The following is a 23,923-nucleotide window of genomic DNA, read 5'->3' on the forward strand; positions in this document are numbered from 1 at the left end:
ATAGAGTGGCCACAAGGACCAGGGCAGTGATTGTCCATCTGTGCTGTGCCCAGTTCTGGGCCCCTCATTTCAAGAAGGACATTGAAGAGCTGGAGCATGTCCAGAGAAGGGAATGGTGCTGGAAAAGGGTCTAGGAGTAAATCCTGTAAGGAACAGCTGAGGGAGCTCATCCTGGAGAAAAGGAGGCTCAGAGGGACCTTCTTGCTCTCCACTGGCAGGAGGGGGCAGCCAGTGGGTGTTGGTCCCTTCTCCCAGGGAACAAGGAGCAGGATGAGAAGAAATGACCTCAAGCTGCATCAGAGCAGTTCAGCTTGGACAGCAGGAGGAATTTCTTCATGGAAAACATTGTCAGGGGCTGCCCAGGAAAGTGGTGGAGTCTCCATCCCTGGAGGTGTCCAAGAAACAGCTGGAGGTGGCACTCAGTGCTCTGGTCTGGTTGACAAGGTGGAGATCAGCCAAAGATTGGACTTGATGATCCTGGAGATCTTTTCCAGCCTAAATGATTCAATGATACTGTGAATTATGTTGTTCATAAAATACTAAGTTAAACTTTCTGCTATATTTTTCCTCCCCTCCCTTGCTTTTTATTTTTTTTTTTTTTCCTCTGAGTAAGTGATGGTTTTGAACAAGTGCACTCGAATTTGGTTGCCATGGCGTGTGCCTGGAGCCTGGTACAGCTCCTAGAAAGCACAGGCTTGACTTTGAGAATGGATGCCAGAGCTGATTACAGTCTGCATCTGCCTGAAGCCTCTCTGGGAGCAGGGTGCTCTCCTGAGGATACAGTGCACTCCAGAAGGGGATAAAGGATGTCTCTGTGCCTTTCTGAGGAAAGCCAGCACTCTGTCTCTGTGATGCCTTCCTCAAGATAAAGGCCATGGAGAGCCAGCAGTGCTGGACGAGTTTGCTCTGCCATATGCTTGTGGAGGAGTGTTTTTCTGAAGCTTTTCTATATGACTGGTAATCATAGATTGGTTTAGAGAGACATTTTTGAAAGTGTGAAGGGAAAGGAAGGGCAGCATGGTAATTTGAATTAATTGTAGTGTTTATCAAGTCAACATCCAGTGGAGACCAAATCATTATGTAGTCTCTTATTCTGCTTGTAAAAAGCATAATAACTGAGTAATGAATCCAAGGTCAGATTGAAAAAAGGGATACACCTCCAACATCTAAAACATTTTGAGTCCTTATCTCATAATAAATGAAATGGTTTTGGAAGCAGACCATACTGGGTGGGTATTGCTTGTTTGCTTGTTTTTCCCTTTTAATCTGCAAATAGATGTGTGGAGATAGTTCTTTGTGCTGCACTGAGCTGAGAACAGCCAACAAAGACAGAAATTCGAGTGTAACACTTGCACCAGGGAAAATTTCTTCACTGGAAGAGCTGAAAATCATTGGAACAGGCTGCCCAGGGCAGTGGTGGTGTCACCACCCCTGGAGGGATCTAAAGGATGTGTAGATGTGGCATTTGGGGACATGGGTTAGTGGTGGCCTTGGCAGTGCTGGGGGAAAGGTGTGACTGGATGATCTTACAGGGCTTTTCTAACCTAAGAAAATTCAAGATTCTGTGATTATTGTGGTAGAAATTCATGTTTTAAGACCTTTGGCTCCCTTACTGGAGATGGGGAGAAGAACAAAGATGCAGAACCCTGAGCAAGAGATCTGAGAACCACCTGGACCTTCACCCCCTGGTTTCAGCCCACTGTTATTTTTAACATCAAATCCAGAGGTACCAAACCATGTCTGGATGCACACTTTGAAATGTTGCTGGTGTTCAGTCACATCCTTCTCCAAAGCTCCTGCCAGGACTGATGGGATAATTGGCAGTTTAAAGGATTGCTCTGTTTCCCTCTGCTCCATCACCTGTGGGAGCAGAACAAACAGAAAGTCAATCAGCAGGTCCTGTTGATATAAACTGCCCCCTCCTCCCTGGGGAGCTCAGCTCTGTCAGTCTGGCTCTTGGCAAATGGAATGTGCAGACTTAGGAGCAGGAAATTTGGCTGGTCTGAAATGAAAAAGTGGATATTTTACCCTTATGACACATGATGAAGTATCTTTTGGTGTCTAGAGACAGCTCTGTCAGGGGACTAGGCTGTTAATTTATTATGTGAATGATGGTGGAATCAGGCTGTGCTTATCTGAGCTAAGCCTGTTTTAATGATCAAAACCTTGAACCTGGAATTTAGGGAAAAGTTTTGGACTAAATTAAGCAAAAGGACAATCTCTCTTTTGTATATGATTTGTAGAATCAACATTGATTAATTGGAGTTGCAGTAATTACCTACTGATTAAAGTCAGTTGGGTTTTTGGGTTTTAGTGGTTTATTTTGGTTTGTCTTGGTTCCCCCCACCTTTTTCTTCCCCTCCTAGATAACTTTATTATATCTTTCATGAGCGTTTAAACCAAAAAAATAAAAATAAGACAGGTGGAGAGCCTTTGGTTTCCACCTCATCAAAAAGAAACGTAAGTTTTGGTGACAGAAGATCTGTAAATATTTTATAGAATTCAGATGGGAATCCATCTGGACCAGGTTTCTTTTTTTAGCATTTCATTCTCTTATAATTTGTCTTAATTTTATCTGCAGAGAGCAGCTACCTCAACTTTTTGAACTGAGTGTCTGAAAACGGATTTAAAAATATTTCCCTGCAAAATAATGGCCTGGTGGAGGCAGGTGTTTCCTTTGAGCAATTTAAAGTGGAACTACCCCTCCCTGCTGGGGCTGCACACCCTCTGTTTTTGCAGTGAAACTATTTATTCTGAAAGATCTGCAGTGTGTACAGTGCCTGGCAAAATTCACTTGGTGCAGTAGTTTATGATACCTGCTTGGAATAACAGCAACACCTTCTGATTTTTCTGGGCATGTAATCATTAGGGGTCTCATCTCTTTCATGGAGAACATCTAATCCTTGGATTAAAGCAGCACAAAGAAGGAGGGACTGCCTAATTTCAATAAATATTTGTGGTTTCATTGTGGAGCCCATTAGACACAACTCCCTGCACCCTCCCATGATCTTAATTGCCTGAATTGTTTGTGGTTTTATTTGACCTTAAACTATTTCTTTTATGCTCCAGTTGCAGTGTTTTTATTTTCCTCTTAATTGTGAAATTGGGGGTTGATTTGAAAGGTACAACAGATAAGTTTTTCTATCTTCTTTAAATTTAAAGATAGTTTGCAATTATTTTTTTTTTTGCATAGCTTATATATCTTTTTGAGCATTTTTTTTTTTTTTTTTCAAGTTAAGTGTCACCCCAAATATCTCCAAAAATCTATCCACTATCCCCAAAATCTCCAAGCCCCTCCAACCTGGCCTTGGACACTTCCAGGGCTGGAGCATCCCCAACTTTTCTGGGCAACCTGTGCCAGGGCCTCACCACACCCTCACAGGGAAGAATTTCTTCCTAATATATAACCTAAACCTTCCTTCTTTCTGTTGAAGCCATTTCCCTTTGTCCTATCACCCCATCACCTATCACCTTGTGAAAATGTTGCAGAGGATCCCTGAGCTTGTTTTGGAAAACAGAGAAATATCCTTGGACTTTCCATGATGCATCTTCAGAAGAGCTTTAAGTGCTCAGGGACTCAGCAGCCACCACATCCCCTCTCCTCATCTCTTCTGCAATCCTTAGATCCTCCAGTGACATAGAAGGGGAAGTAAAAACCTCTGGACAGGGCAAAAACTCCTCCAGTTTTTGTCTAATTAATTTTTGCACAGGGCTTCTTTCATTGCCTTTGTCACTCTATTTTTTGGGTATGTGTGGTGGTGACAAATCTCCTCAGTTCACTCTTTGTTTTTTGGACATTTCCTGCATAATGCTTTTCACCTCATCCTTCAGTTCATTTTCCCCATAAAAACACTTTTTGCTGTCACTGGCACCTTGTAGCTGTAATTTCCATGGATTATTTTGTGTCTGTGCAGGTTTGGATGGCTTCCCAAAACTCTGAATGTAGCACAAGTAAACAGTTCAATAGAACATTTGAAATACAAGTTCTTTTGGTCCATGTCCCAACTCCATTACAGAGGTCTCCTTCTTTTTATGTTTTATTTCCTTTCAGAGTGGTGCTTTCTTCAGGCTGAAAAAGGTTTCTGAGTCAAAGAATATCAGTTAAAAAACCTGGCTGATGGCTACAAAGGGCAGGAGGATACAATTCTCAAATGTGGATCCTATTGTTTAAGTATAATCAAATCACTAAAAACACCCCCCGAACAATAAGTGAGGTTAGACAAGCTGGGATAGAGGATATAAAAACTCAAGTGTGGGTGTCTGTATTTCTGCTCAGAGTTGCATTCTCTGTGTAAGGATGTTGGAATAGGAATTCCTGGGTGGTGGAAGTTCTGTGGCATTGCTGTCACCAGCTGAGAGCAGGTACAGCAGAACAGAGTCTGCCTCTCACCTCACCTTACTGGGACTAAAATACTTTTATACCTTATACCCACCTTAATTCACATTCATCCCTAACAGGGATGGAATTATGTGACAGAATTGCAACACAGATGCATCTTTTGCACACTCTTCATCAGGTGTGAGCTTGGCATCTGTTAGTTCCTTGTGCCCATTCCTGACTTTAGTCTCCAAAATGTGTTTCCCTTCATAAATTCACTGATGGATTTAGATTTGATCTGCCTGCACACAGAAGGATGCTGAGCCACAAGCCCTTGGCATGTCTCTTTCTTCCTTTCTCCTTTCTTTTCTCTCTTGGGGGATGGAGATCTGGTGATCTTCAAACCTGGCTCTTAGGGCTGGGTCTAATCTTGTTTAATAGTCCAGGTTGCTGAGTGGATCCATCCTCACCATGGCCATGGAGAGGGGTAAGACAGAGCAGCTGACCAGCCTGGCAGCTCTTGAACTTCTGTTTTTGTGCTGTCCTGAAGGATTTCCTTCTAGAATTGTCACAGAAAGAGGGGAGCTGGGTTAGGACAGAGCTATGTCCATGCAAAATGAGCCAAATCCAGGCTGGTTTTGTGAAGAGCATGAGAAAAAGACAAACAGGGCAAGATTTCTCCCAGTGTTTTCCCATGTTCATCAGTCAGAGGTGGTACATTTAATACCACACAATGTATTTTTGTTCTTTTTTTTCCTTCCTTCTTTTCATAGTCCTGTTGCATTTTTAAGCCCATGTAAAGGTTCAGGATGCACATCAGCCTGTGGCATGAAGTTTTTGCTCAGTTAGACTTTACATGAGGGTTACCTTCTTTCTTACTTTCATTCCTGTCTCCTCCTGGATTTATTTCATTACCCCACAGTTCTTTCACTGGGAAAAAAAAAAAAAAAAGGGGGGGGGGGGGGGGAGGTTTGCCTTTTCCAGGTGACTCAGGAATTAATGGGGTGTTATTTTATGGGAATTCCCTGCACTACAACATTCTTTTTCCAGTCTGATGAGACATTACATTTTTAGTTCTTCTACTGTATTGGGAAGAGAGTGGTAGAATTGGATAAAACATTGAGAGGACTGGTGAAAATGATGAAGATACATTTTCAGGGATTTTTAAAAAATCTGTTATGTATTTAAGCTTCCCAGGAGCTGCCAACTCTCTTCACTCCCTCTCTCTACTGAACAGCAGGCACATCCTGTGTATTTTGACTGGGTCTCCACTCTTCACTGGCTGTCCTGATTTCAGTCTCTCCCAGTAGCTCTGGGTGCACCCTGAGAAGTGAAGGTTGGTCTCTTCTTCCAGGTAACAAGTGATAGGAAAAGAGGAAATAACATTACACTGTGCTAAGGGAGGGTTAAATTGGCTATTAGGGAAAATTCCTTCACCAAAAGGCTTTTCAAGCAATGAAACAGGTTCCACAGAGGAGTGGTGGAGTCACCATTCCTGGGGGGATTTAAAAGATGTGTAGATGTGGCAGTTGGAGACATGATTCCCCAATGATCTTAAAGGTATTTTCTGAGTCAAAAAATACCAGTTAAAAACCTGGCTGATGGCTACAAAGAGCAGGAGGAAACAATTCTCAAATGTGGATCCTATTGTTTGAGTAGAGTCAAGTTGCTAAAAGCACCCACCAAACTCAATGATCTTAAAGGTCTTTTCCAACCCAAAAAAATCCATTATTTAGGTGCCTCAGTTTTCAGCTGTTTCCCACTCTCCTGCCAGCCCTGGAGGCTGTGCATCACCAGCCAGCTCTTCCAGCCCCACCCAAACCTCACAGGACACCTGAGGTGGTATTTGGCACCCACATTTCCACAAATGCACCCCACACTGTGTGTCCTGTCTTCACCAGGATCTTGCATACAGTCCAGAGTGTAAGAAATCCTCCCTCTTTCTTGGTGGAAAAACCAGCAGTCTGCATTTTTAAGGGGAACTGCTCTGCCCTGTGCAGGGTTTGCACTCAGCTGTTCTTGCTTGGGGCTTGGCAGAGCTGCTTTTCCTCCTTGGTGTTTTCTCATTTTCTCCCTGTTCCCTTTGGTGCCATCAGCAGCAAGGAGGAGTCCCCCAGTGCCTGGAGAACTGGGAAATTGGCTCAAATGAGCTTTTTGGGGTCCCTGGTTCATAACTGCTTGGAGGCTGTGTCAGAGCAGACCTGACCAATGCTTTTCTCAACAGGAGGGTACCCCAGAATATCTGTCATTGGGGTGAAAGAGGGATGGGAAGGGGATGAATTTAGCCCTCCACAGGCTGCCTCAGGCTGGTAGCTGTCTCTGCTGTCACACAAATGCAGCTGGTGTGGAGAAGACAAGCTCCTTTGGCAGCACATATTCACAAGTCCAGATGTTCTGTGCTGGCTGTCTTGTCATCCTGTCCTGTAAAGCCTTCAAACAGCTGAAATCTCTTTTTCTCTTGCTGTGCTGATCCTGTGCTCTCCACACTCTGCTGCAGGCAGGAGATGTGGCAGGAGGCTCAGCTCCATCGTGGAGCATCCCCAGCTAATGAGGGTTGGCTGTTAGAGTGTTTTCCAAGGATTTGTTGCTGTGTTTTTCTGCTGGGTGCCTCTGGTGAATGTCTGTGGTGAAAAACTTCTCTACTGCTCCTTCCTCTTCAGTCCATGTTAATATCCATCCTGTTGCCTTTTTGCAAGCCACTCCAGCAATTCCTTGCCTCCCTTGACTTTGCTTCTATTGTGGAGCATTTCTTTACTTTACAGATTTTTTTTTTTTTTTTTTTGTTTGAGGAGAGGGAAAGTTGAAATAAACATAATCACATTGCTCACCTTTCCTCCTGGCTTAGGGAGACTGGTTGTGGTTTAAAAACACAGGCAGAAAGTCCTTCTGTGAACATCAGGTTGAAGGGATATTAAGAGGCACTTGAAATAATTAAGGGATCAACCATGTTCTCTGTCAGTGACAGGTTGTGACAAAACTGAATGAGTTGGAAAATGGTTGTGTTTCCTCAAACATGTGCAATGGCAGGCTCACTGTGAGTGTTTTAGCAAATTCACTTTAGTCTGGTAGGAAAATTGGCTCACAGCCACTGCTGACTCTGGGCTATGATTCATGAAAATTTCTTCAGCAAGAGTAGTCAGGCACTGGAACAGGCTGCTCAGGGAGGTGGTGAAATCACCAGCCAGGGAAATGTTCAAAAGGCTTTTGGAAGTGGCCCCTGGGGGTTTGGTAGCTGTGAACATGGTGGTGTTGGGTAATTGGTTGGACTCAATGATCTTAGGAGTCTTGTCCATCATTACTGTGTGATCTGTTGATTAGATTTACCCTGGACAAAACTGACTTCAATCTTCTCCCCTGGTCTTGGTAGGAAACCTGGAATGAAGGTACCAACTTGTTTTCTGTCCCTTGATGAGTCACAGCCAAAGGTAGAAGTAGAATCTTTATTTCCCCCTCTGCACTGTGTCCTCACCAGACCATGCTGCTTCTCATTTATCCTTCTGCAAGGTTTATTTATGATGTGACTGGTAGTGAACACATATTCTGATTGTGTGTTTTGAATAGCAATATTTCCTCTTTGGGAAGTGAAAACTGGCTGTGTTTGTTGATGGGGGAGCAGGATCCTGGGATTTAGGAATCTATTACTTTATTAATTCACCCATTTTGCCCTGCATCTTCCTCCCCTAGGCAATTGCAGCTCTGTCTATCAAGATGTTCCCGAGGACTCAGAATTTGTTGCCATCCTCAGATGCATTTTTCATTATTCTGTTGAAATCCAATATAAATTTATAAATGCCATTTCTAATTTTGTTAAGCTGACCTAGTGTAGTGCAGTTGGTCTCTGTCCATTCATGCGTGCATGTCTTTTATAATTAATAAGTTTACTCTAACGTCAGAGTAGCAAACTAGACACCAATTCCCTCTTTCCTGTGTTCATCCTCCCTGTTTTTTATTACAGCAAATAGACATTAATATTCATCTTTTGTAACCAGTGAAAAGGCAGATGAAACCTGGATTTTGAACTGACTGGAAATTTAATTTTGCTGTTCACTGAAATATGTAATACTTCTGTGTTTGTCTAGCATATGGATAGATTAAGACTGTTCTAAATGCAAGGTTCACAAAAAGTAGACAGCATGGCACAAAACAGCAAATAGAAGAAGGCAATACAGGTAAAAAACAGAAAGAAAACCCTTGAGGGTAGAAGCAACAGAGTTTTGGAGCTTTTGAACTCAGGCAGTTCAGGATTTGAAGCTGTCTAGATAAACTTCTTCAGGAGCCAGAAAAAAATGTTTAACTGTTGTATTAATGTCATTTTAAGAAATAGGAAGGGTGACATCACATCTTGATCAAAATGAGCTCAGAGTGACCTGGCAGTAAGTCATGAAAGCACTGCCATGATATGGCCTGGGACAGCAGAAAACATTACACACAGCTCAGTGCCCAGAAGATCTTTGGTCTCCCAAAGCCTGAGGAGGCTCCTTTTCTCTTGATCTGAATTCCTCAGTATCAGGGGAGCCTGACTGCTTCTCCAGCAGTAAAGATACCTGGGTCCTGGGGCTGGCTTTGTTTGTGCCATCACTGTCACTTATCACCCTCAGCTGCTGCTCTGGGGAAACAAACTGTCTCAGGGAGTGCTGCCTTGTGCTCTGAGGGTGGAAGGATTCCATTTTTCCATGGCATCTGTGATCCTTTTGATGAAAGACTTTTTCTAGCAGGTGGTTTTGCTCTCAAGAAGTTTGCATACCTTAAAGCAGGGGGAGCAGCAGGGTCTATGAATCTGAGATTCCCAAGGTAAACAAAACACATCCAGCCCTTCTTCTTGGCACTTGCCTAAGGCCAGCCTGCCTCTGGTGCCACACAGCAGGATTTGAAGCCTGTCTTCTGTTCTCTTGTGCAGTCAGGTAGACGTGGAAGGAGAGTCTGTTTATTGAAGTGGCAACTGGGACTAACATGAAAGGAGAGCAGCGAGCTTCCAGATTGCTTTCCTTGCCTCTGCTCTTGGTGTCTGATGTGCAGACATTGGTGCAACGTGAAATGTGTGCAGACAACCTGCATCCATCCCTTCCCATCTCTGTTGCTTATGGTTTCCTTCTCTTTTATGTTTCATGTCAGTCTGGCAGATCTGAAGCCCTCTGACATCAACAGGAGGTCCTGGGTGGAGCATCCAGAGCTTGCTGGGGTTGGAGGTGCCTTTTGATGGACAGGAAAGGGTCTGTTCTACCTGCTGGGTGCTGCTGCAGCTGCAAATCTTGGGGATGACTGAGTGATGAAAGAAAGAAGGGGTTAGACAGGAATTGTTCCCGTTGGCTTTGCGTGGATGAAAAAGTGAGATTGAGCAAAGGCTGTGATCAGGTGTGCTGAGAGCAGCCAGAGCTCTTGGTGCCATCACAATCAGAGGCACAGTGAACCAGCTGCCTCTGTCTGTGGCTCAGTGCACACCTCCAGAAAATGCTGTGGCTGTCTTATCTCGCTGTCTCTGACCCTGTGAAATTAAATCCACTGGGAAGAGCACAGGTGCTTCCCTCAAACGTGGACTTTGACGAGGAAGAACACAGAAAGAGAAATTTTGTCAATTTTTTTTTAGCAAATCTCGAGGAGAGCAGGAGCATCTCATTTCTGAGATAATCTCAGCTGGTTTTACTTTGCACCTACCCCAGATGCCTCGGGCTGTTGGCTTTGCTCTGTGACTTCAGTGGAAGGGGAGACAGGAGCACAGGTCCAGGGTTGAGTCAGGCTCTCCACAGTCATTGGTGATGTCACGCCACTCAAGCACCACAGAAGTGTCTCTAGAATCTTCTGGAAGTCTGTTTAATTTGTACAAGATTATGGATATGATGCCCTGGGGGTTTTGTTGTTGTTTTTGTGTTGTCGTATTTTGTGTCCTGTCAACCTAGGCTAGACAGTGAGGTCCTCAGGCTGTGGGGACAGAGATGACTTCACTCTCCAAGGACCTTCCATCAGCTTTGGGATTCGGTTGGGAAGCAGAGTGTGAGGAAATATCTGTACTGCTGCTCTCCCAGTGCTGCTGCAGGCTGGGCATTGCCCCCCAGCACCCTCCAGCCAGGAATTTCTGCACTCCTGAGCACTGCTCTCCTCTCCTTGCCTGCCCAAAGCCAACCAGGGACACAGCATTAATATCACACACTACACAAAAGACCCAGAAGGGAATGCATTACCTGAAAGGCCCAGGGTGAGGAAGAAGAAGGTCATCCCCTCCAGCTACTCTGATTGACCTCTGACAGCTTTGTTACTCAGGGATTTGTGCAATGGCACCAACTCAGTGCTAAAACCATTGAGTAAAAACCCAACAAAACAAGGTGATTCAACAGCAAAGCTTGTTCATAATTTCTCTGTGGGAAAGAGGAATGATACATTATTTTCAGGTAAATTCCAGGTTTATTGAGTTTTGGCTTTAATAATTGAGAAAAACCCTAAGGAAAGAAGCTGCAAAGCAGCACTTCTATGACACGAGTCAACCCTAAGCAGAAGGCTTTGCAAATATGCCCTTTGATCTCATAACTTCAAAAAACTTTTGTATTAACCAAGTTAGTCCTGGCTGAAGATCTCCCTGCTCATTGCAGGGGGGTTGTTCTAGATGACCTTTAAAAGGTCCCTTCCATCCCAAATTATTCTATGAGGCTCTGGTACTCTGCCAGCAGGAGAGCTCTGCCTCTGTCTGTCAGTTTTACAGGCAGGGAAGTGGAGGCAGCTGGATGGAAAGTAAGGAAATGCTGAGTATTCCTTGTGATTCCTGTGTAGAGAAATCTCCCAGTGACAAATGAAAGGAGGGCAATTTGTTTAGTTCATCTGAGGGGAGGTAAAAAAGGTAAAAAGGTAAAAAAAGGCAAAAGAGAGAAGACACAGCTCTCCTAATGGAGTGGCTGGGGCTGATCCTTCACTAACTGGAGCCTCAAGGAGGCTCTTACAGAAAGAGGTGACCTGGGCTGACCAGAGCCTGTAGGGGTTGATGATGGTAAAGATGATTTATGTGAAATTATCTGCAAGCTCTTTATGGAGGTCAGGCTGGTCGGTCAAAGGATTTTATCCAGGTGAAAATTCTCAGAGAAATATATCTCAGGTGAATCACCCAGAAGTGAGGTGTCATCACTGGTGAGTTCTGAAGCCCCCAGTGAAGGCTCTTCTCCATCAGCAAGGTGGTGGTGGAGCTGGGAATGGACACCTGGACAGGAGGGAGAGGTGGGGCTGTGGGAACCCAGTGAAGTTCAACAAAGCCAAGTGCAAGTTCCTGCACCTGGGTCAGGAAACCCCAAACACAGGCACAGGCTGGGCAGAGAATGGATTGAGAGCAGCCCTGAGCAGAAGGACTTGGGGGTGTTGGTGGATGAGAAGCTCAAGGTGACCCAGCACAGAAAAGCACAGAAAGACAACCCTGACTGGGCTGCATCCAAAGCAGGGTGGGCAGCAGGTGAGGGAGGGGATTCTGCCCCTCTGCTCTGCTCTGGTGAGACCCCACCTGGAGCTCTGGAGCTCCCAACATGGGAAGGATGTGGAGCTGCCTGAGTGAGTCCAGAGGAGGCCACACAGAGGATCAGAGGGCTGGAGCCCCTCTGCTCTGGAGACAGGCTGGGAGAGCTGGGGCTGTTCAGCCTGGAGAAGAAGAGGCTCCAGGGAGAGCTCAGAGCCCCTTCCAGAGCCTAAAGGGGCTCCAAGAGAGCTGGAGAGGGACTTGGGACAAGGGCTGAAATGTCAGGACAAGAAGTAATAGCTTCACACTGAAAGAGAGCTGGCTTAGATTTGATATTAGGAGGAAATTCTATATTCAGAGGCTGTCTCTTTGTAGCAGCCTCTCAGAAGTGAGGAATTAAGTCTTCCCATCAATATTCCCTTCTGTAGGAAAAGCATCCCCATTTACTCAATCTTTCCTATCAGGTTATGTTTTTTTGACCTGTTGTCTCTGAGTTCCCTCCAGACTCTCTTCAGCCTCTGACAAAAGTCTTTGCTGGAGTTTGTTGCTCACAGCTGAGGATCCACAGCGTGGGGTCAAGCAGAAGGTTTGCTTCCCTCATTGGGAAGATTGTAATCCTATTTACACAGCCCACCACTGTTACAGGAAATGTCACTGCAGACCCGTGCTCAGCTTGAGCTCTGTGGCATCCATCCATCCATCCATCCACCCATCCATCCATCCATCCATCCACCCATCCATCCATCATCCACCCATCCATCCATCCACCCATCCATCCATCCATCCATCCACCCATCCATCCATCATCCACCCATCCATCCATCCATCATCCATCCATCCATCATCCATCCACCCATCCATCCATCCATCCATCCACCCATCCATCCATCCATCCATCCATCATCCACCCATCCATCCACCCATCCATCCACCCATCCATCCATCCATCCATCCATTCATCATCCATCCATCCATCCATCCATCCATCATCCATCCATCATCCATCCATCCACCCACCCATCCATCCATCCATCCATCCATCATCCATCATCCATCCATCATCAATCCATCATCCATTCATCATCCATCCATCCACCCACCCATCCATCATCCATCCATCCATCCATCTATCCATCCATCCATCCATCCACCCATCCATCCGTCCATCTCTCGATCCCTCTCTGACCAGCAGCTCCCCACCCTCTGTTGGTGCTCTTGTTTGCTCTTTCTAAATTCAGGCCCCTGCAGTTGGCCTGGATTATGCAGAGCCTTATTTTCTTTGTTGAACATTTCTTCTGCTTTGTTAAGATTGTTCTGGGGGCTGGAGCTGTCCTCTGACTCCCCTGTTGGGTGCTGTGTGTGTGTTTGATGAGGATAATTCCTGTTCCACCACCCAGATCACTGCTCAAAATGCACATGGGGAGAGCAGAACTTGGTGGACACCACATAAATTGTTCTTTGGTTATGGCAACAATCCACTGGGAGTGTTTAATGATGAAAGAAAGTAAGTTTAGATTAGGTATTAGAAAGAGATTATTTACAGTGAGGGAGCAGGCATCCACTGCCTGCTAACTTCTATAGAGAGTTGAAGCTTGGTTTGATGTGACTTCTTGCCAGCTGTAGAGTGGCTGTCATTCTGGTTTGCACCATTGCATACTTTCAGTGGCTTTATTCCACTGTTTTTATAGGAAATGGAAAAAATAAAAGTGGGCTTGCAATTTTCTTTGTTCTCCACCTGTTTAGTAAATAGGCACAGTAAGGGTCCTCCAGTCTGCCAAGAGGGCCATGAATGGCTCTGATGATGTTTCAGGCATCATAGGAGGAAAACTGCAGAATCCCAGAAGTAGGAAAGAACATCTGAGGATCATCTTGTCCAGCTCCCTCCTGAGAGCAGGATTACCTGGAGCAGGTTTCTCAGGCACACAACCAGTCAGGGCTTGAATATCCCCAAGGATGGGGACCCCACAGCCTCTCTGTGCAGCCTGATGTTTAATTACTCTCACTTTAAAAAAAAAAACAACAAACAAACAAACAAACAAAAACCCCCAATGAGATAAGCAAAAAAGCCACTCTAACCTCAAAAGTTTTTTGTTTTGTTTTGTTTTGGTTTTGTTTTTTTTTTTGTTTGTTTGTTTTTTGTTTGTTTGTTTTTTTTTTTTTGTTTTTTTGTTTTTTTTTTTTTCCTTTTTTGAAGTGGAATTTCCTGTGTTTCAATCCCTCTTGCCTCTTGTCCTGTCACCAGGAAGAGTCTGGCTCCATCATGTTTGCTTCTTTCACTCTAATATTTATACACCACATCCTTCTCTTCTCCAAGATGAGCAGTCCCAGCTCCCTCAGCCTCTCCTCATACAGGGGGTGCTCCCATCCCTTAACCATCTTTATGGTCCCTCAGTGGATTTGCTCCAATACATCCATATCTCTGCTCCTTTCCCACCTTTTTCCAGTATTGTCTGGAAAGAAATGTTCCAGCTCATGTCTTTCTCAGCCAACCTCAACCTTAAATATGAATAAATTGTCTGAAGTGCTGTTGTGGTTTAATTCCAGCTGGCAAATAAGTTCCATGTAGCCACATCCTCACCATCCCCACCAGGTTGGTGGAAGTGAAGTGGATCAGTAAAAGTGAGAGAGCTCGTGGGTTGAGATAAGAACAGTTTAATGGTTGAGATGTAATAATATAATAATAATAATAATAAACCTATTTCTTCCATGCTGAAATCTCACCTTTTATTCCCACCACTAATGCTGCCCACCCAAGTGTCTCTGAATGGAGATTGATGGGTGTAGAGCTCTTAAATAATTCTGCCTGCATGGTTTTACTTACCAGTATCTTTCCCAGTCCAACTCTTTCCTTGAGATTCTACATCCTACTATTCTAGTCATGATTGGCTTCTACAGGCTATACAAAGCAAGAAGTACTTGATTTCATTAAAATACAAATCCATGCCCCTTTTAGTCTGGCTTGGATGTAGTTATTCTTTTATTTGTATTTCAGGTGATGAAGATAAAGATGTGATTTTTTTTTTCCTTCTTTCTTATTCTCTCTTTTTTTTTTTTTTTTCCTCTGTGTCTAGTATGTTGGGAAATGCTTGTTCCAATTTGTACAAACTGCCTTCACAGTAAATTGGACAAGTTTCCCTGAGGAGCAGTAGACAAAAGATTTGCAAAGTTCCATGGGGATGGGGAGGGAAATGCTTTTATTGCCAATCAAATTAAAGGCATTTAGATCTGCTCTTAAATTTTCCTGTAAATATATTACTGTGGGGTAAGAATCTGCCTCCAGAGCTGTGTGAATGAGGGATATTTCAATAGCTTGGTTGGATGAGGTGGGAGGTGGCTGCTGCTAAAAAGGTTGGTTAAGCTACAACAAAATATTTCATTTTCAATTCTTTCTATTTTTCCTCCCTTACAAGGAGAAAAAAAGCTTTAAAATGGAAACACATACTGAAAATGATAAATCAACATCAAACACTTTGAGTGCTCTAAAAGCCCTCCTTCTCTCCCCCTTTCACACCACTCTGTTGGAGAAAAAATAGATGCATTCACTGTTTGCCAAAACAACACTTGCCCATGTAATCAAGGTATTTTACAGCAGGGTGTAGACTTTCACTCCATGTTTGTTGTCTGTGGCCTTGGGGAAGTCTTGGCAAGAAATGTTTCCATTGCTTATCTCTAAAGAGAGAGGGTGGGTCAGGAAAAATCTCTGTACAGAGGCTGTTTTCAAGCTGTTTGGTTGTCCCAAATCCCTGCAGTGCTCTTAAACTGTGGGAGATAAAGAAAAGAATTCCTTATCTCTGCCCAAAGACTTTCCCATAACTGTCTTCCCTGTGCCCGTATTTCCCCAGGTAAGAGTTTCTCAGGTGGCATTTTGTGGTGAAGGTTGTGTTTGTAGTTCTGAGCTCACCTGAGACCTGGGAGAGCTGAGGTTTGTTCCCAAATCCATCACAGACTTCCCAACTGAATCTTCAACTGATCCTTGTGGGTTTTAGTGGTTGTGATCAAGAATTTCCACCAAGACACCACAGAATTATGGAATGGTTTGGGTTGGAAGGGACCTTAAAGATCCTCTTGTCCCACCTCCCTGCCATGGGCAGGGACACCTTCCTCCATCCCAGGCTGCTCCAAGCCCCATCCAACCTGGCCTTGGACACTTCCAGGGATGGGAGAGCCACAGAATTCTCTGGTAAACCTGTTCCAGGGCCTCACCACCCTCTGAATATAGAATTACTTCCAAAAATCCAATCTAAACCTACTCTCCTTCAGTTCAAAGACATTGTTCTTCATCCTGTCACTCCATGCCCTCCTAAAAAAATCCCTCATGAGCTGCTGGGAGTTGCTCTGAGGTCTCCTGGGAGAAAGTGCAATTGTGTATTTCCATGGAGCTCATGGCTTTGCAGTTTTGGCTCCCATAAGTTTGGGCTGAAGGTTGTTTCCCTACAATGGAGGATTTCTGGCCTGGGGGCACCTGATGCCAATTGTGAGTGTGTGTGGTACACTGAGGCTGGCTGGGCAAGCTGCACTCTGGATTTTCTCCACTTTTAATGGATTTAGCTCCCAACCACTGCTCTCTCAAGGCAGTTGCACTTTCATCCTCTTTCATGTGTCTGGCCCAATTAAGGGAGCATGGTGAGTGATATTTTTTTTTTTTTTTTTTTTGCTTGGTTTTGAAGCTCTAAAAAAAAAAAAAAAAGGAGAATGAAGTACAACAGGTGCCTGAGGCCATCAGGCTGTTCCTGGTACAGCACAGAACTGGGATTTTCTGGTGCTTTGCTTTCCATGGAGGACAAACCAAAGGAAAAGCAATAAATGCTGTGCCAGTGCATCTCAAAAGAGACTTCAGCCCTTTCCTGAGATACCCATCAATGTGTGACGTGGTCATGGGCCACAGAAGATAGAGGCCATTCCCAGATTTTTGCATGTCAGAGGGAAAATGACTGGTCCAGAACATGAGAAATTTGAATATCCAGTAGGGAATTTGGATTCCAGAAGGAAGCATCACAGTTCATGTCATCCAGCCTAACACCCCAACATCTTTCTCAGCACAGGAAACTCATGGACATGTTGGAACCCAAAGAGGCCACAGGAATGATCACAGAGATGAACCAAGGTGCTGTGAAGGAAGGGTGTGCAGCTGGGGGTGTTCAGCCTGGAGAAGAGAAGGCTCTGGGGATTCCTTCAGGTGGCATAAAGAAAATGAGGACAGAATTTTTAGCAGCACCTATAGTGATAGGACAATGGTTTTAAACTAAAAAAAGTGTTGATACAGAATAAATATAATGAAGAATTTTAGTTTGTGGTGAGTAAAACACTGGACCAGGATGACCCATTACTGGAAACATTTAAGGCCAAAGGGATTGGACCAGATGACCTTTAAGGGTCCCTGCCACCCCAAACCATTCTTATTCTGCCATCACACCAAAAGTGTTGCTATTTTTTTGGTATTGTAACCTTTTTTTGTGGTAGAAACACCAGTTTGGGGTGTTTTTTTCATAACCTTGGTGTAAGAAAGTGACAGCTGGGTTTGGTCCTGTATCATTTCCCATCTAATACAGCACCTTTATCTCCTCTCTCTTTTGTTGCCATCATCTCTGTTCCTTTGAACTGAACTGTTTTGATACCAAAGCCCTGGGACATTGTTGAAATGCTGGAGGATGTCTGGGTGAGACATTTCTGTGGAGAAGGAGGAAGAAGTTGTTTTCCTCTGGCTGCTGCATTTATTTAATTCTGCTGCTGCTGCCTCAGGCCTTGCAGGGTCTTTTTTGGTTGGATTTTTTTTTTTTTTTTTTTTAACCAGCAAGGCAAAATAACTCTGGCTCCAATATTTCTAGTGGAGACCCAGGAGCTTATAGCAGCAAACTGTCTCTTTTGAGAGCTCATCAGAACTGCAGTGTGATGGATAGACTCCAGCCAGCTGTGTACTGGTAATGTTCCAGAAGACAGCATCACCTTTTTTTGATGGAGTGCTTAAGTCTTTGCCTTCCAGCTCAGGATCTCAAAGCACTTTGTGAACAGTGAGGAATTAAAAGTTGTCCTTTATCAGTGGAGAAAATAAGACACAGGGAGGTCAAATGACTTGCTTGCCCTCAAAATCATTTGCAGTCCAGAGCACCTGGATTTCAGTGCTTTTAATTTTTTTGCAGGTGGGCATCCTGAAGTTTGGAGATTGCCCTGTATCTTTTATTTGCCTTTCAGTCCTCTTTTTTTCTTAGGCTACTGGGGTTTAACTGGCTTTTAACAGGGCTGTGCCTGTCTTTTTTTCTGTTTTTTTTTAGGTTTGAAGTGTAATCCCGCATCCATCACTATCCAGAAAATGTCTTATGGATCCATTGATGGGAGTGGATTTGGGAGCAGGAACCCATTTGGAGGCCCCTCAAGACAAGGCTATCAACCTCTTGGTGAAGTATTGATCCCTTGCTGTGATTTATTCCACCTGGCTCCCTGAGGACTGGAGTTGGGCTTGCTCAGGTTCACTCTGGCTGCTGTTTAAATATCACACCCTCACCAGGGGTCATTTCTGACACTGATCTTCAAGGGTGAAACCCAAACTTTTTCAGTTTGATTTGTGTGATTGAGGTGACCCCTTACCATGCTCAGGATTTGAGGCTGCAACATGGGAGAGCAGCACTAATGAGGGTTTTGGAGGAATTTTGGGGGACCAGATGGAGAAATGCAGAATATTCTTTAAAGTGCTTTGTGTCTTTTCTCATCTTCCCATCACTTTACAAGAAGTTTGTGTCAATGGTTGTTCTAGGGGGGCTGATGGTGGGAGTAGATGTACAAAATGCAGTGGCTGTGCTTTCCCAGAGGGTAACTTTGCTGTGGAAGCTGCTTGAGTCTGGGAAACAGGCTTGGATGTGGCAAACAGGATCAAAAAATCACTCAGGAAATGCTGAAACCATAAACAGTGGCTTGCAAATGGCCATGGATTCTTTCTTTGTGACATTTTTTTAAGCAGAGGCCAGACCAGCTGTAGGGCTGATCTGGGCTTATCTAGTCTGGCTTTGAGCAATTCTTTTTATCTGGAACATATCCTTTATTTTGTTCCTGGATCTGGCTTGCTGTTATAACATGGCAAAGGGCTCTCTTTTCCTTTTTTTCTCCAGGGAAAAATGTCACCCCTCTCTCCACTTGCCTTTGATTTCAGCTGGGCCATTCACTAACACAGTCTGATTTGGTGTTCATGACTTGAGGGTTGCAAATGTTCTTTGGGAAACATTTTTTTGTTTTGCAAATGGTGATTCTCCCTGCATGGGAATATATATATATATATATATATATATATGTGTGTGAAAAAAAATAGAGGTTTCTCTTGGGTTTCTGTCTTCATACAAATTTGGGCTTAATTTTGAATTTTTTTTCTTTGAACAAGAATAAGGTATTGAAGTAAGTACAAGTTATCTTTCAGTTGTAAACAGTGATTTTTAGGCTATTCTGCAAGGCAAAATTAAAGGCATAAAAGCAAGGAAGAATGGGATACTTAGGGCACAATCAAAGAAATGTAAGAAAAGAGAATTGAAACTTGGACTAGACAAATGATGAATCTCAGTGCATAGATTTAAAAAAATGAATATTGTGCTGTATGAAAGAACTTCTGTTTTTAATGGAAATTCACAGAACAACTCAAAACACTTGAAATCTCTAAATATTTGAAGAGGTCCCTTATTGTGCCCAGCTTGCCCACAGCTTGGCAGTTGGAGCTGTGATGCTGAAGCCACCCTTAGTGGATGGCAAAGAGGAGCTGGGGTGGAAAATTCAGGTTTTTTTGGAACTGCCATGGTGTGTTGGCTGCTGTTGATTATCTGGATTATGACTTAGACTTGAGTGATAGTTTCCCCTCCAGGCTTGCTCACATCCCAGTGGCATTGCCATGGACACATCTCCAGGGTCCTCCAGTGTGGATTTTCCCAGCCAGCCAAAACTTGTTGGTCCCTTAGCTAAGCAACCCTGAGGAAAAGGTTGTAAGGGGAGGGATTTTTTTGTTGGCCAAAACACCTTGGAGAAGTTTCCTTTCTGTGTGTCTCAGTCAGAGGTGGATTCCTTCAGCCTTGAGAAGAGAAGGTTTAGGGGAGACCTTTTCATCATGTTCCAGCATTTAAAGGGTGGCTACAAATGAGATGAAGACTCTCTTTTCACATGGAAAAGATGTGGGGTATTGGGTGCAAGTTATTTACTCCTGGGGAGATTATCAGAGACTCAGACAAGAGGAAAATATTATACAATGAGAACAAACAGCCTTTAGAATAATCTCTCCAGAGAAGTGGTGGATTCCTGAATGCTGGACAATTTTAAAGTTCATCTGGATGGAGTGCTGGGTCATCTTGTGCAGGCTGTGCTTTTGCCAAGGAAGGTGGGATCAGATGATCCTTGAGGTTCCTTTCCATCTTGGCATTCCTTGATCTTGTTCTGTGCTCATCTGAACCTGTGTCCCTTTGCCATGGAAGATGGACACACTGGAAGCCCTTTGTCATAGTATCCCCAAATATTGCCATTAATTAAGTGCCAGGAGAGGGTAATGCAATACTAATTATCTCTCTCCTGCTTCTGGACAATGGTTTGCTAAGAAAAATTGCCTTTTGTATTAGATCATGGTGTGGCTGGAACAAAGGAGCGTGGCCTTCCCACCAGCATTTGTGTCTCTGCTCTCAGCAGGGATGGGAATGTTCTGTGTGTGCTGCAAACCTCTCCCTCTCTTTATAGATAATAAATAAATGAATAAAACCAGGAATCCCTGCAGGTAAATCTCCAACAGTGGTCCAGTGTTAATATACACTATCCAACAGAAAACCCTGAAGCAATAAAGGTGATGGGGGTGGAACTGCTTCATCTGTAATGTAGAGAGAAAAGAAAAAGAGACTTGGGTTTAGTTTGGTTTTGTTTAATGAAGGGTGATCCTGCCATGGGGATTTCCTCTGTGCTTATGCATCTGTTTGTCTTGGCTCTGTTTCTTCCATTATCCATCCAAATGTGCTGCCAGGATGGGAAAGTTTAATTACTTGAAGGTGATCCCCTTGGCTCTGGGCTGATGTGATGATGGATGGACTCAGAGCCCATCCTCAGGCCATGTGTAGAGGTTAACAGTGCTGACCAGCCTAATTAGAGACATCCACAGACTCCATCTGCAGAGTTTGGGGAGGATCCAGAGGCAGTGTTTTCAGCAGTTTGGTTTGCTCTGGACACCTTGGTGATGGAAAACTTGTGATGGTTGTGAAAGCAAAACCAGTGAAAGACTCCAAGTCAGCAGTATAATTTAATAGGAAAAAAGAGAAAAATAAAATGCATGCAATAGTACAAAAGAAAAACCACTGACAGAGTCAGAATACAACCAGAATCCCCTACTTAGGGTGGTGGTAGCAGTGCAGATGAAGTGATCTTGTTGAAGCAGTGTAGAAAGTTTCCTATAAAAAGTTCTGGTAGCTCTTGTCCTTTGGAAACCAGTGGGTGAGGGCAGCTTTGGTGTTCCAAATCTCAGTTTTTATCTAGGTAGGAAATGTTTGGCTCCTCCCCCTGGCTGGAGCATCTCCCAGTGGGATGATGTAATTTTATCAGTCATGCACTGGGACTCCATGCCCATTAACAGGAGATATCTCCTGGAGGAAGGGTGGGTCATGGGAAAGATAAAGAACATTGCCCCAGCTGGTTTAACAGCTGGACCATTAGCAGAGGATATCTCCCACAGAGATCAGAATCACTGCCCCACCTGGTTTCAGCAGATGGTGATGGAATACAAACCTTTGGGCATATTGTAACCTAGGACAAATCTCTAGTTCAGACTCTGGTTTTGATGGTGGATATCCAGGATTTCTTGGGGAAAACAAAAACAAGTTTGTAGTTTTTTTCATTATTATAATTTTTTTTAATATTGGCAGGTTTTAGGAGAAGAGAGAGAGAAGCTCAGCAGAACTCAGATGTTCTGTGCCCTTAACCAAGGAGCAGCCTGAGATGTGTCACAGGCAGGACCACCAAGATTACCTGGAGTAGAGAACTTTGGGGGTTTGTTTGTCCCACAGCCACTGAGCCAGGTGGAGGCATAAGCCATGTCCCTGCTTTGCAGCCTGGAGTTACAACCTCCTCCACCAACATCTGCTTTTTGTATCCTCCTTCTGATCCCCAAAATCATTGTAAACCCTCGTGTTCCCCTGTTTTCTTGTAGGAGCTTCTCTGGGCTTCATCTGGGCATTGGTGTTGCATGGACAAATTAGAAAGCAAGTAGTAGGAAATTATTGTTTGGGGATTTTTTTTTTTTTTTTAAGAGTAAACCTGACAAATTGAAAAGATTGACTTCAAAAATATTATTTTTTTCAGTAATGTGACATGTCTAAGATAAACAGAGAGCAAACACTGTACAGCAGTAGGAATTAAACTCTGGGTTCTTACTGTGTGCAACCTTCACTCTCTACCATGTTCAACCTACCTTCCCAAAGCCATCTTTTTGTGGGGAAAATGAACAAAACCTGCTTTACACAAGGAGGCATATAGGTCAAGGAATTTAAATAGCTTGGATTAAAATGCCACAAGACAGGAAATTTTTAACACTGCTTTTATTAACCTTACTGTAACCTGGACATTAAATGCCAGCTCTGAAAAGGTGAGGTTAATTTTATATTCCAGCAGTGCACTGCTTCCAGGTGAGCTCAAGGGACTGCTGGGTCAGTGCTTAATTTGGCTGTGACTTCATTTAGACCATTTTCCCCTCAGTTTCTCCTGAAGATTTTGTGTGGGACTCTGGCCAGGGTTGTGCTCAAAATCATCACATGTGAGTCTTCCCCCTCTTTAGATAAGGTTGGTTATCTTGTCACTGAACAAAATGAGATTGGTGCCTGCAAGTTGTCCTTGGCAGTGTTCTCTGGGTATAAATCATCTAATTATCATTTCAATACTTAGCAATTGCTAAATTATTTTTTCTAACATTTTATTTTTTCCTAGAATCAGGTCTATAATTGTCTTTACAAAGCACCACATTCTCCCATCTCTAACACTCACCTGCCTGCACCAACCAGCTCTTGGGTGGAAAGTCCTGTGCCAGTGCTGGGCAGTGCTGTCACTGACTTGTCATGGAATTGTTTAGGTGGGAAAAGCCCTCTGAGATCTTAAAGTAAAACCATGAACCCAGCACTGCCAGGTCCATCACTAAACCATGTCCCCAAGTGCCACATCTGCAGGGATGGGGACTCAGCCACTTCCCTGGGCAGCCTGCTCCTTTCTGTGAAGACTTTTCCCCCAAATATCTAATCCAAACCCCCTCCTTACAGATGAACCACCCTTCTGTCCTCTCCAATCCTATTTTCCTCTTTTTCTAGCAGCTCAGGAAAGTGATTTGTCTTTAAAAACACACCATGGAGTTCATGGTTGCCTCCAGGTTTGGCAGAGTCACACAGCTCATGTGCTCCACGGGAAGGAGATGTTCAGAGGACTGTGACCCCTTTGCTGGGTTGGATCTGGCAGAAACTCTTTTTTCTGGACAAAACTCACTCAAAAACTCAGGTACAAACCAGCAGCATGGCCTGAGCAGCACGGGGCTCACTGCAGCCCCAGGTCTGGTGTCCAGCCTGGGGAGGAATCCCCTGCCAGCTCCACATCTCAGTTCTGCAGTGCTGGAGCACAGAACCAGCTCCTGAGCACACAAGGAGCCCCCTGAGGTTAATTAACACTGGTGGTTAATCCTTTTGCTGTGTCAGGGCCTGAGCACTGCTCTGGTTTTGCATTCTTAAATTAATTCCAGCACTTGGAATGCTCTGCTGAAGGGAATTTGAAAGTTGTTGCAGGGAAAGGCATTGTCCAGAGAGTCTGGTGGAGATCCAGGTCTGCTTGTGGCAACTGGGACAGTGAGGAACTGTTCTGGTTTAGGGTGAATTTTGGGAGGAAACTTCCAAAAGATCACTCTAGAAAACAGATTCATGCTTACCAGATTCCCCATCTGTTCGGGAAAAGATTTCCTTGGAGAAAAGTCATAAAGTCACCCCAGGACAGGAACATTATCCAAAATCATGCATTTTAATGTCCTCAGAAAGAGTGCTGGAAAGAGTTAAAAAACAAGAATGCAAGAACAAAATTGTTGAATTTTTGGGGGAGGTTCAAAGCTGCTATGCAATATTAAGAGTGATTTTTTTCAAAGGCAGAAGTCTCAAACTGAAGGGCTGGACCAGATCACATCCAGTAATTTAAACAAACTGTGCTTTTGGGAT

The 23,923-nt window shown here is 44.0% G+C and overlaps 1 protein-coding gene across 9 annotated transcripts in view; it reads left to right on the top strand.

Moving 5' to 3' along the window:
- Window positions 1–23,923, top strand: part of TSNARE1 (t-SNARE domain containing 1) — a 448,668-nt gene that overhangs the window by 80,287 nt on the left and 344,458 nt on the right. For all 9 annotated transcript variants that reach the window (XM_056484958.1, XM_056484963.1, XM_056484964.1 and 6 more), the window contains one exon: window positions 18,014–18,136. In XM_056484958.1, coding sequence (XP_056340933.1) covers window positions 18,052–18,136 — 85 coding nt within the window. In that variant the 5' untranslated portion in view covers window positions 18,014–18,051. The remainder of the gene's footprint in view (window positions 1–18,013; window positions 18,137–23,923) is intronic.

The sequence above is a fragment of the Oenanthe melanoleuca genome, chromosome 2 (assembly GCF_029582105.1).
Source record: "Oenanthe melanoleuca isolate GR-GAL-2019-014 chromosome 2, OMel1.0, whole genome shotgun sequence".
Taxonomy (NCBI): domain Eukaryota; kingdom Metazoa; phylum Chordata; class Aves; order Passeriformes; family Muscicapidae; genus Oenanthe; species Oenanthe melanoleuca.